The sequence below is a fragment of the Halyomorpha halys genome, unplaced genomic scaffold (genome assembly GCF_000696795.3).
Source record: "Halyomorpha halys isolate HHAL.00 unplaced genomic scaffold, Hhal_1.1 Scaffold1145.1, whole genome shotgun sequence".
Classification (NCBI taxonomy): domain Eukaryota; kingdom Metazoa; phylum Arthropoda; class Insecta; order Hemiptera; family Pentatomidae; genus Halyomorpha; species Halyomorpha halys.
The window spans coordinates 94,015-107,157 of NW_027108389.1; the positions used below are offsets into that span (position 1 = coordinate 94,015).

Below are 13,143 nucleotides of genomic sequence, written 5' to 3' on the forward strand. Positions count from 1 at the left end.
GAAGGAACGGTATCTGGTTCTGGCCAAATCGGCAACATATGGAATATTGAGGTCCTGATGGATGACTTGATTTGTGACAAAGTAAGGAGCATGAAGGATTGGATTCTGGAGGAATTTGATGGTTTAGTGGAGCCCCAAAGCTCAACTCCGTATGTCCAGATAGGCCTTGTTATAATATTTATAATAAATTAACCCTTTTCTAGAACCAAACATACAGCATACCAACGGGTCCTCGGAGAGCGGGACTTGAACAGAATCGCAACTATAAGCCCAAAGGGAACAACAATTTCATTCAAGAGAGGAGTCTACAGAAAACGTAAAATGAATTTTCTTATACAGGGTTTTCCGTAAATATGCGAACTTAAAAAGTGATAGTAGACATCAATGCAACAAAAAAGTTTATTTGGACTATTGTGCAATTTAAAACAAAGAAGAAATTAAAATTAAAATTAATTCCTTCTCTGTCTACTATCACTAGACAAGACAAGGCACTTTTCATATCAACGCCATTGGTATTAAGTAATAAAACAAGGTAATAAGACTTTTGAAGTAGAAAATATTTGTTTATGGGACTTATATGCAATTAACAATTTGTTTGAATATTTATTTTACGACTTAAAACAAAAAAGGTTAAGCTATTTTTATGAGATAAGTTTTTTTTTCGGGTATCTGCAAGCTCAGGTGCTTATCAGGCTGTGATAGCAATTAATAAACGTCTCAGAATATAACATTCTCAATTTTAGAGCTATTTATTTCATTTTTTTGGAAGATGTATTTCAAATATAACTCTTTCGAAAACAAAGTTATTTACACATTTAGACTAACATTGAAGTCCAATTTCAGCTTTCAGACAACAAACTACTAATCTACATGACAATAGTAAAACCTATACCTAGAACTGAGGGTGACTGCTATAAACTCAACACCAATCCTTAATTCATATACGTAATTATAAATTAGGACCTCATTTACTAAAGCTAATTAAGTCCATTTTGAAATCAAGCTCTACTGGAGACATTTAATTGGCATGCCAAGAATAGAACTCAATTTACCTAAGGTACTTTACCATTCTATTTATCGATGATTAATTGTTTGAGCAATTATTAATCAATGACGTTTATCTCGATTCTTGAACCTTCATTTAAAAAAATGTATTTACATCACTACACTTGAAGAAATGGTGTAAAAACTGGAGAATTATAATAAATTTCATTAAATCCTTCCAAATCTTATTTTCCCTTTGTCGTAAAACCATGACTTCCTGCCCCTGTAGTATCCTTTAATAATAATAATAATACCTCACTTATTCCTGCCGAACAGATCCGTTACTTAAAACTACTGGACAAACAATTAACTTGGGATTCTCATACAAGACTAAAAAGACAGGAAACTGCACGTTGATTCCGACTATTACAACACTTACTAGACAAACGGTTTAAACTTCCAATCCATTGCAAAAGACTGATCTACGTGACTATAAGGCCTATCTGGACATACGGAGTTGAGCATTAGGTCTCCACTAAACCATCGAATTCCTCACGTGTCCAACCCTTACAGTCCAAAATCCTTCATAAAATCCTTTACGCTCCTTACTTTATCACAAAACAAATCTTCCATCAGGACCTCAAAGTTCAATACGTTGCCAATTTGGCCATAACAAGATACCAACCCTTCCATGATAAACCTCCCAACCACCCAAACTCGCTTGTTTCTTACATGGCTTCTCCTACATTACCTGATGAACCAACCTCCTAGAAGTCTGAAGAAAAAAAGATGGCCTCGAGATCTCCTTTCGAAATATTATTGGAGTTCCATCAATACGTAGATTCTCCACATTAATGTATCATGCCATTATATAACTAGCATCAAATTTACTGGTTTTATATATTTTAACACAGTTGTAAATATGAATAAATTAATTATATAAACAAAATTTGATTTATTTAAATTAGTCACGCTTTACAAATTATAAACACAATTAAAAGACAAAAATTTAACTGTTACTTCTTTAATAGTTTTCTGTATAAAAGAATACAAAAAACAATTTAACGCTTTTTCTCATTTAGCCCTAACGAAGCCCTGCAAAGTGGGTCAAAACGTTGGTTAACAATAAATAGTAGTCTTTTACTATTTTGAAACCTTTATTGACCGCCACCTGGACTATCTTCCTCGAATTGACTTCATACGGTACCTATCTTCTTCTAATATAATCAATAAACAATGCCAGCCTGTATGAGAGTCTGTTTCCCAAACAGATAACTTCAAATATTTTTGAACTCTAATAAACTATTATTTGAGAAATAAATGTTTATAATAAAAAAAAAATACAAAGTGCCACTCTCAAGGCCAATAGTTATCAGGACTGTAAGTTTCCATACCTATGAGTCATTCCACGTCAACTGAACACAATTCTGGACTAATTTTCTCCAAATTTTCCACAAATGTTGTTTAGGCATGAATTTAGAAAACGTTATTGAAAAATACGTCCATTCATTTTTTAATTACAGAGCTGTTATGACCTCATTAATGGTTTAAAACAAAAAAACAGGGGAATAACATTTTTTGAAATTGCTGCAGAAGCTTCCATAATTTAGCTACAGACATGGGATAGGTATTATTTTACTGGATATTCCATGCATTTTTATATGATATGTAACACTATATCGGTTAAGATAAGTGAAAATTTTATCAAATAAATTGAATAATTGATTGGAGATGTTCAGGGGGTGTGGTCAGTAAAGAGAAACATAATACATTTATTTATAGCATAAATAAACATTTTTTTTTGTTTATTTATGTTTTTCTTTGCTGACCGCACCCCCCAACCATCTTTTCCAATCAGCGATCTACGGTCAACTATCTACACCTCAATTTTTTTGAGGCATTTTATATGGCATACCTGGTGAGGATAGAGTTAGGATTGGTTAGAATGTCAACTGCATAGACGGTGTAGAGGATGGGACTAACCTTATGATTAGATGGTTCATCAGCGGACTGAAAATAGAGGGACAAATAGGAACCATTGTGGTTTACTTGGAATAATCCTCAAATTTAATAATATTTTGCATTCATATAATATGTGAAACATTTTTAGTGCCCTAATGACAAAACTGCTACTTTCAATGTTGAAAATCGATATATTTATACCCATCAATGCACGCATATAAAGAATCACTTCAAGTTATCTATGTACAAGTGCTTGAGATAAACGGCCAATTGATACATCAAGTGTTATCGATTCACCGCCAGAGTAACTTGTGAATCACAGTTGGATGAAAATTGCATGTAATTCAATTGTGAAATCTATACTTGATTTTGTAAATACCATAAATTTGTTAACCCAAAATAAATAAGATTATGACTAATCCAATAATGCTGTTTTCAAATAAAAACAAATTTAGAATACAAACTTAGAACTCAAAACAGTTATAACACTAGAAAAGGAATATAGTCTGGGTGCAGTCAAAGGAAAACTCAAATAGTGATTAAATTATTTATGTTGAGCCAACGTTTCGTCCCACGTTGCAGAGCGAACTATTTTTTTGCTAAAAAAAAAAAGTCTTCTCTATCCTTCCTTTTAAAACAGTTCACTTTCGCTCTTACTTCTGGTCTGAAATTTTCGTTGATTTTATTCTTATCCCCTTTTTTTCCATCCCATAGTTTGTACTTTAATTTATATATATTTTTTTTATCAGTTTATATTTCTGTTTCCATTAACTCCGTCAGAGATTAGCAGGCATCTTGGAAAGGAAGTCAAAGATAAATGGCAATCTTTGTGGAATGAATGCCCAATGAGCAAATTAAAAATTAATAAAAAGGATGTCAAGCCCTGGGGTACTTCCGGTTGCAAATGCCGTAAAGAGGAGGTTGTACTGACTAGGCTGAGAATAGGTCACACGAGGCTCACCCACTCCTATGTGACTAAACAAAGATATCTCAAAAACCCTTGGAGACAATGATAAAACAATAGAATTAGTATTTTAGTTTTTAAAATCACAACATTTACTGACAAATATATTACATTGAACGGAAGAAAAAAGTATATAATAATAATAAAATAAATAAAATATAAATGGCGTTGATGGCCAATGAACTCTGGCACCACTAAACAAAAACAAACAAACAAACCTTTCATTAGGTTTTTACTTTTACTTTTTACTTTAGCTTTTTACTTTTTTACATTATATACCCCTGTTATTTTACACTTTTTTTTGTAACTATAGTGTTTGTATCTTTTTTAGCCCTAACGAAGCCCTGCAACGTGGGGCGAAACGTTAGCTCAATAAAATAGTATAATTATCTACTATTTGAGTTTTTTTTCTTGACCGCACCCGGACCATTCCATTCATCTATACACACGGTCAATCGATAATCTTCCAGCAAAACCTTTCATCATTCTTATTTCATCTTTTTAATTTTTCATTTATGTTTACATCATTAAATGTGTCTTTTTTAGCCCTGATAAAACGGTGCTCGTGGGGCGAAACGTTGGCTCAATATAAATAGTTTAAACACAATTTGAGTTTTTCTTTGACGCACCCGGACCATCTTCCTTTTCTTATTTTATACATTTATAATATATTAAAAAAAATATCTCACACTTAATAACTTATTATGGAATCATGTCGGATGTGTAGAATCACGTAAGATTATTACATATTAGAATTATTACATATCAGTACACATACAGATGTGCTAAAATTGTCTTTAATATTTCAAGTTTATTTTATCATTTTTACCTAATGCAATTTAAAATCTAGAATAGAAAAATATGAGATGAAGCTAGGTATTGTTTAGCATGTGAAGACTCAAATTCGATGTAAACAATAGAGCTAGTACACAAAAGTTTGTAGTGTGTTCCTAGGATAATAGTAATCAGTGATCTTCACAATGAATAAAACTCTCTGAAGAATAAGCTTCATTTTTGCAAACAATGTTCACTGTTATTGTTTTTAACTACGGGTTCTCACTCCTCCTGTTACTCTTCATATTTCCGTCTGATGTGTTTCTGATTTGATTCTTCAGTTTTCAGTTTGATTTTTTAGTGGCAAGTTTTAACAATTTTTTAAAAATAAAACTAGGCTAGATAAGCTTTCCATTTAGTGACATTATAAATTAAAATATATAAAGTTGAATTTTGCAGAATTTCGGTGCTTTATAGACTATCTTTTACTAAACGATTTTTTATCACATTTTTTTTTTAGATCGCGAAAATTTGATCTCTAGCAATCGCGGTTTTTCGGCTTTAAATCTGACCAAATCCCATGTTACCAGACACATCTAAAAACCTGCCTAAACTAGAACTAATAATAATAATAATAAAAGCCTAACGAAACCGAAGGTTCGATGCCGATACCACCAAACGCTCTCTGCATACATCCATTGCTGCCCCTCCAAACACAATTCCACTAAATCTGTTTTAACGCAATCCTCTCATCTACGTTTCAGTCTACCCCACGGACGTTTACCCGTCGGCTTAGTGTTTATTAACAGTTTAGAGATTCGCTCGTTACTAATCCACAACCTTACATGCCCATCTTATACTCCGCAATGCTATAACCTGAATTATATTTACGGGGTGTAGGTCCCTTAATTTAACGTTGTGTAATCTTCTAAATTCTCCTGTTAATTTATCCTTTTTTGGTCCGAATATTTTGCGTAATACTTTATTTTAGGAACCTTAAGATGCTGTTCATCACTTAGTGTAAGAGGCCAGGTCTCGCATCCATGAAGGATAGTGGGAATGATAATAGTTTTGTAAATTCTAATTTTTAAGTTTTTCGATAGAAGGCGCGAGCTAAGCAGTTTCGAAATTGAAAAATAACAAGCATTTCCTGCCTTCAACCTAGCTTTTATTTCCTCATCAATTTCGTTTTTTCTAGTTACCGCAGAACCTAATTACTTAAACCTAACTAGCAGTTCAAATATATTTCCTCCTATACCTAAATCACCGAAAATTCTCGCGTTTCTACTGCTAACCATATATTTTGTTTTATTCGTATTTATTTCAAGACCTAGTTCCTTACAGGAGTTTATTTGCGTGGTTTTATTTAGTTCTATAGTTTCTTTGTCATCACCCAATAATACCAAATTATCTGCATACCCAAACACCGGTATTTTACCACCCAAAGTTAAACCCTTTTCAGTATTCATCACACTTTTAATGACGTATTCTAGTGCTAAATTAAATAAGATAGGTGATAAAGAATTGCCTTGTTTAAAACCCGACCAGACCTGGAATTTCTTAGAATAATGATTACCGATTCGTACCATTCATCATTCCTTCGATTTCGATAAAACATCTGTACTCGCTACTGTTCATAACCATGACAAAAGGCTCATCTCTGAAAGCCTCTATATCCAATTAGAGCCTTCTTCCGTCAACTTCCAAACCGATAAGAACAACTTATCATTAACATATTCACAAATAGTTAATTTATTAAAAAAGTAACTTTCATTTTTTTTTTTTTTTTAATAAATTCGCATTTTTTTCCCGCCCACTTTTGAACGCATTATTTCATCTTTAAAACCTTTTCTTACACATTTGTTGTCTCCCACCTATATTACGTTTCCTCTTCATCTTCCGGTACTTCGTTATTCGATAATTCGTTGGTTCATATATATTTTTAATTCTTCCTATCACCTTTTGTCATCACCCTCTCACACGCTTTCTTTTTCTACTTTTTATTTTTTATTTTCACCCTCCCGTAACGTTTTCTTTATAAAAAATACTTAGTCATTGCTGTAACGGCTTTTTTAATTCTAAGTTTGACCACTATTTGCGCTGCCACCATTAGGCGCTCGACCTTCCAGCGAACAGGTCCATTTTTATTCCTCTTTTTTGTTTTTTTCCCCTTTCTTTATTTTACTCTTTCCCCTTATTTTCTCCACTTTTATCCATTTTCCTTGCCCGCGTTATAAGTTTTGTACACTATACTTATAATTTGCCTCTTTATCATCTATTATTGTTACATATATTTTCTTCCTCTCAATTTTCATTTTCTTTTCATATTTATAAATTAATAATAACTAATATATTCATACTTCTTTGCATTATATAACTTTATTTTTATTTCATTTCCTTAAGTAAGTTATTGTACCCGCTTTTTCAATTACCTATGTAAATTTTCAATTACCTATACATTTGTTTTCCCGCTTCTCTCATCACTTCATTTTATTAATTCTATTTTGTAAAATTATTCATATATATTTTTTATTTTTCTATACCTACTGTGGTTGTTATCTTGTTTTGTTTTTAGCCCTGAAGAAGACTAGAAACTCTAGCCGAAACGTCGGCACATTAAAATAAGTTAATCATACTTATATGTGTTTTTCATTGACCGCACCCCCAACCATCTTCTCCTCATTTATCATCCACGGTCAACTATCTCTCATAATTATAAATATGTTTTGTTTTTTTAAATCTCAAATAATCATACCTCAATATTAATGTTCCTATTAATTAGACGATTATGATACTTCCAGAAATTTTCCACTGTCAATAATCCTAGATTCAAGGATTGAGGTCATGCACAAGAGATTGAATAAGACACATAGACTCGATAGATTGATTTGTTTAACTTAATCTCAATAGTCGATTGTTTGCTTAGAATTATGTCGCAATTGGTATTAATAATAGTGAAGTGCCCATACCTCGTCGGCGCGTTTCATGACAGACCGAAAATAATAAGAAAGCTGTTAACATAATGGTAATCTTTAAAAAAAAAAAAATGTATATAACCTTTTTTTCCGCATTTAATGGTGCTTTCAGATCTACCTTTATAACGATATCTACGTTTATATCGATATCTACTTTTGTTACGTCATAATGATAATAAATCAAATCCTTTATCAAACAACTCTATTTATAAATATAGATATAGGTTGATTGGTATTACCCACCTTTAATAATTCCTTTCAGTTTAAAAGATATTAAAAAAAAAAATAAAGCAGAACATATTACTACAAGCGCCTATGAAAAAAAAATGTTTATAGTACTATTTTAATTTTTTTTTAAATTTAATAATAATAAAATTTAAATGCTAAAAGTGGCGGCAGTTCCGATGACAGAAAATTTTTTTGAGTTTTGTCAAGTAAAAAAAATTTTGAGTAATTTCCATTCAGAAAATGGTTCGGTATTCACCTACATTATACACGGGATACAGTTTAATTTATTCCGGAAAATCCAAAATGTTCGCTCATTTTTCATTTGGAGCTCCATATCTCTAAACCAAAATAAAAATTAAAATCTGTACCGCTACAACCCATGAAGGGTCAGTGGTTCATAACTTTGTATGGAAGTACTATTGCTAGACCAACGGTTGTACAAGGAGGTGATTTGGTCAGACTCACGCTCGACCGCCAGATTTTTAACCCAATTAAGGTATCCACATTATGAGGCTGATTGGACCCCAGGAGTGCTCCAGAATCCACAGGGTTGACTCATGGCTATAGTGTAACGGAAAAAAAATTTCTGCCCTGCCGGATTCGAACCCGGGTCCTTGGAGTTAGTAGCATCGTACTATACCACGGTGCCACCGGGCTCCCTTCTAAATCTACCTACATACCTAAAGTTCTTTATAGAACATCATTCAAAGCAGAGTAAATTCTCTAAAAATGAGCCCTTATAGACTATATGCACATATAATAGTTTCTGAGATATAGTATTTCGTAAACTATAAGCTTTTTCAAATCGTGAAATCATCTTTCTGATAAATATCAAACTCCATACAAACTACTATTCCTATTGAGATAAACTATCTTATATATGTTGAAACGAATAAAATTAGACAACTTTGTCTGGGCACCCGAGCATGTTGGTATTACAGAAAATGAGATAAGCTCATGTACTAAATGTTCGAAAGGTCATGTTAATACAACTATCAAACATTTTTTTTGAAGAATGCTATCATTACAAAATAACTCTGAAAAAGTTAGGGATACCAACAAATGTTCCGATGGCATTGAGAATGACGAAACCGTAATAGCGTAGTAAGCGTAATTAAATTCATCTATGAATCTAACTTAATGACTTTAATGATTATACATTTTTACTGATGTTCGTTTATTTTTTAAATTAGAATAGACGCTTATTTACTTTTCATTATTCCTTTTCCCACTCCCTTAATGATTTACTATTACGTAAATTACTTAACTGTATAACATTTTAATTTCACACAATACTCATCCCTCTATTTTCAGTCCGCTGGTGTACCTCAAGGTAGTATCCTCTACACCAGAGGTTCCCAATCTTTGCCAGGCTGGGGCTCCCTAAATAATCGGATTTTTTCTGCAGCGCCCTTAATACATCAGTTTTTTTTTCTAAATTTTTAACTTTCTAGAAAAATTGATAACCTTTCCTTTTCAAAAGCGATTACCCATTAAAAAGTGAAAAATTAAAAACGGATACTTACTATTTTCCTTGAGATAATATAAAATATCTAAATTAAACTCTTTCGGTAATATCCATATTGAAACTGGACAACCACCGTGTCGTTAGGTTAGTTGAAAAATAAATTTTAAAAATTTAAATTCACAAACAATTTATTGAGCGTCCATTGATGATTTATATAATTAATATTGTTAATGGTATGGATAGGCTTGATGTTTACTACACAACTTCTCAAATCTCAGAATAAAATTCGATAGGGTGACTTTCATTTCTTGTTCAACGTTAATTTTCAAGTGATATTTACTTTTTATTATGGCGACCGCCAAAAACTCAGAATCGCCCAAATAGGATGGCCACGAGCCCTGCCAAATGGAAAACGTCATTAGAGTGCTACTAATGGGTAGTTTCTCTACACTCCTGAATCACTCCTTTATCAACTTACATCAAATGTTCTGGATGTATCATTATGTACAGTTGTAAATTTCAAGAAAAAAAATATTTAAAAAATCTCACGCAAGTGAATCCTACAGTTGCAGATCCGCGAGCATGCCGAAGAGATAACTTTCTTAGCCTTCGGGGCCTGGTGCAGAGGAATTGGGAGACGTCTCTCGTCCTATAGAGTAAGATAGCTCCAGGATTTGGACTTTGTCATTGGAAGAAAGTGTCTATGCAAATAGAACTTATTTGATAGTTTTTATCCACTCCGATAGATCCTCGTACCTTGAACAACAACGTAACCACTTCCCTTGTGGTTTGGGACTTGGACCCTTTCTGAACTCTGGCTGGCCCCTGTGGGTCTGGGTATTCCCAGTCAGATCTTACGGTTTTGGTACAGTAATCAACCCCAACTATACCTTATACTTTTAGAACAAGAGCCAATTATTTCAGACCAATTTTTTATTACTTTAATGAAAACTATGTATAATGACTAGTCTTAATTGATGCGACTGCAAAGAATAGGTAGGTGGAATTAAAAATGGCAGCTGTTTCAAAACGTTTGAAAAAAATAATTTTTCACACGGAGCAATATATCTTTAAAACTACCAACGACAGTAGGAGACCTAAGAGAAGATTATTTAAAATAGACTTAAATGTGCTAAAATATGAGTCCCAATGGAGCTATTTACGTTCAATAGTTCCCGAGACATAGCTTTATAAAAAGCAGCATTTCACCAAAAATGTACTGAAATATCAGTAGTTAGTGGATTTCTTTTGCGAATCTATATCTCATACCAATATAATCAGATACGTGGTTCTCATAATCCTTTTCCTTAATCCCTCAAAAGCAGCACATGTGACCAGTTACTCATCGGTTTCCATGACACCACTTGGGTTTATAGGACACCGATCCAGGTTTATGCAGCTTGGCTCTTTACCCCTTGTCCTTTGAGATCCAATAGAACGGAAACCCATTTCGCCTGCAGCCGGTGGAAAAGAATTTTCTAAGGGTACTCTTAAGATATTTTAAAACCACATACAACCAAACATTGGATGCTCTAACACCAACAATTGGCCAATGCCTCCCTCTACTCTATTCCGCCTGACTTAAAACAACGAAATCTATCAGTTACGTTTCGGCTGATCCGTAAGACACTAACAGTCGTATTTGAGCTAATTTATCTAGAGTGATTTGCTCGGTTTACAATTGTTGAATCCTTATTAATTTAGTCATTAATTATGTATTAAGACTATGATATATATTAAGTTAATGATGTTAAACTTAAATATATTATATGCGGTCTGCATTCAATTGACCTTAGGTTTACTAGTCATTAAATAAAAATTAAAATCTATACCGCTACAACCCATGGATGGTCAGGGGTTCAGTACTTTGTAAAGAAGTACTGTTACGAAACCAACGGTTGTTCAAGGAGGTGATTTGGTCAGGATCACGCTCGACCGCCAGATTTTTACCCAGTTAAGGATACCTAATTTAATAGGCTGAATGGACCCCAGGAGGGCTCCAGAACCCACAGGGTTGTCTCATGGCTATAGTGTAACGGAAAACAATTTTCTACCCAGCCGGATTCGAACTCAGGTCTAAGGAGTTAGTAGCCACGCACTTTATCCCGTGGCTACCGCGCTCCCTTACCAGTCATTATAACGTCTAAATGGCGAAAAACAGAGGTTAGTTTAGTTTTATATGCGTTTGATACTAGTTTGCGCCACTTTGAGTCCATAAACTTATTAATATATTTTATTCAAATTAACGTATCTTAATGTGTTTTTTTCTTATCCTTGAATATACTCTTATGTCTTATGTATTATTATTGAGTCATTAATATCAAATTATTTTATTGTAGTGATTGATTCTGCAACCAAATTGCAGTCTGGCCTTCTTCGAGGTAACCTGGTTGACTTGGGCCAGTACGATGAATGCGTTAAAGTCACTGTGAATCCAGAAGACCTGAACAGAACTGATGGACCCACCTTCTATGGTAAACATTGCCTGGTTTCGATCAACTTCCATGTCCCCAACGACACTATTACCGTAAGTGTATTTTTATTTATATAAATTAAATAAGATGTATACCACATAAGATACATACATTCTGAGCGGTAATATGGTATATAAAAGTATTATCAGAATTAGAATATTACAACTGCAGTAATAATCAGGGTAAATTATTTTCTATTTGATGCATGTTTCATAGCCGAGGGGGGGGGAGACAGTAATTTCACACCATTTTTTTATTACTTTAATTAAAATTATATAGAATTACTACCCTAAATTGATGAGTTTGCAAAGTATAGGTAGGGGGAATAGAAATGGTGGCTGTTTCAGAACGTAAAAACAAAATAATTTTTCATTCGGAGCTCTGTACCTTTAAAACTACCAAGGAAACTAGGATTACATAAGAGAACATCATTTAAAGTAGAGTAAATTAACTAAAATATGAGCCCTAATAAAGCTATTTACGTTAAATACTTCCGCGATAAAATTTTTTTGAATGAAACATTTCATACATAAAATGTACTAAAAAATCAGTAGTTTTGAATTTATTTTGAGAAATCTATATCTCAAAAACTATTTGACGTGCAGATGTTTACTAGTACTCAAATTAAAGCTAGTTCAATGTACCATTGAGTAGTGTATGACGTTTATATTTATAGGGTTAGTATTATATATATTATTTGACAAAATAAATTTTCAAAATGTTAATTTATAGTTGTTCGGATAAAATGTTTGATTTTTGAAAAAGTATATCTCAGGGACCATAAGGCGTTTACTATTTACTATAAAGTAATGTATGACAGCTATCTTCATAGGAGTAGTAGGTTTTATAATATTCAGATAAGAATATAAAGTTGCATGAGAAATTTTGTTCGAACAACTATGAATCAATTTATTTTGGCAAATATTATTAAAACTACTGCGAATATAGGTGTCATACGGTTTTTGAGATATAGAATTATCAAAATAAATCCAATAACTCCTGATTTGTCAGTGTATTTTTTATGAAATGCTTCTTAAAAATTATATCTTGAAAACTATTGAAAGTAATAGCTCTATTAGGGCTGATGTAACATATTTGCTCTACTTTATATGACAATATCTTAGATGTCTAGTTTAGTTTGTACTTTTAAACATATAGGGCTAAAAATAATTAAATAAATAGGATAAAATTAATTTTTTTAACGTTTTGAATTAGCCGCAATTTTTTATTTCCCCAACCTTATATACATACTTGGCAGATTCATTAATTTTGACTAGTAATTATACATAGTTTTCATTAAAGTAATCAAAAATT

General features: G+C 32.6%; 1 protein-coding gene across 1 annotated transcript in view; it reads left to right on the top strand.

Annotated features, from left to right (window-relative positions):
• Positions 1-13,143, top strand: part of LOC106688513 (nose resistant to fluoxetine protein 6) — a gene marked incomplete at both ends in the record, with an annotated part of 60,772 nt that overhangs the window by 12,497 nt on the left and 35,132 nt on the right. Inside the window, 1 exon segment of the mRNA XM_014433008.3 lies at positions 11,695-11,882. Within this exon segment, the coding sequence (XP_014288494.3) occupies positions 11,695-11,882 (188 nt within the window).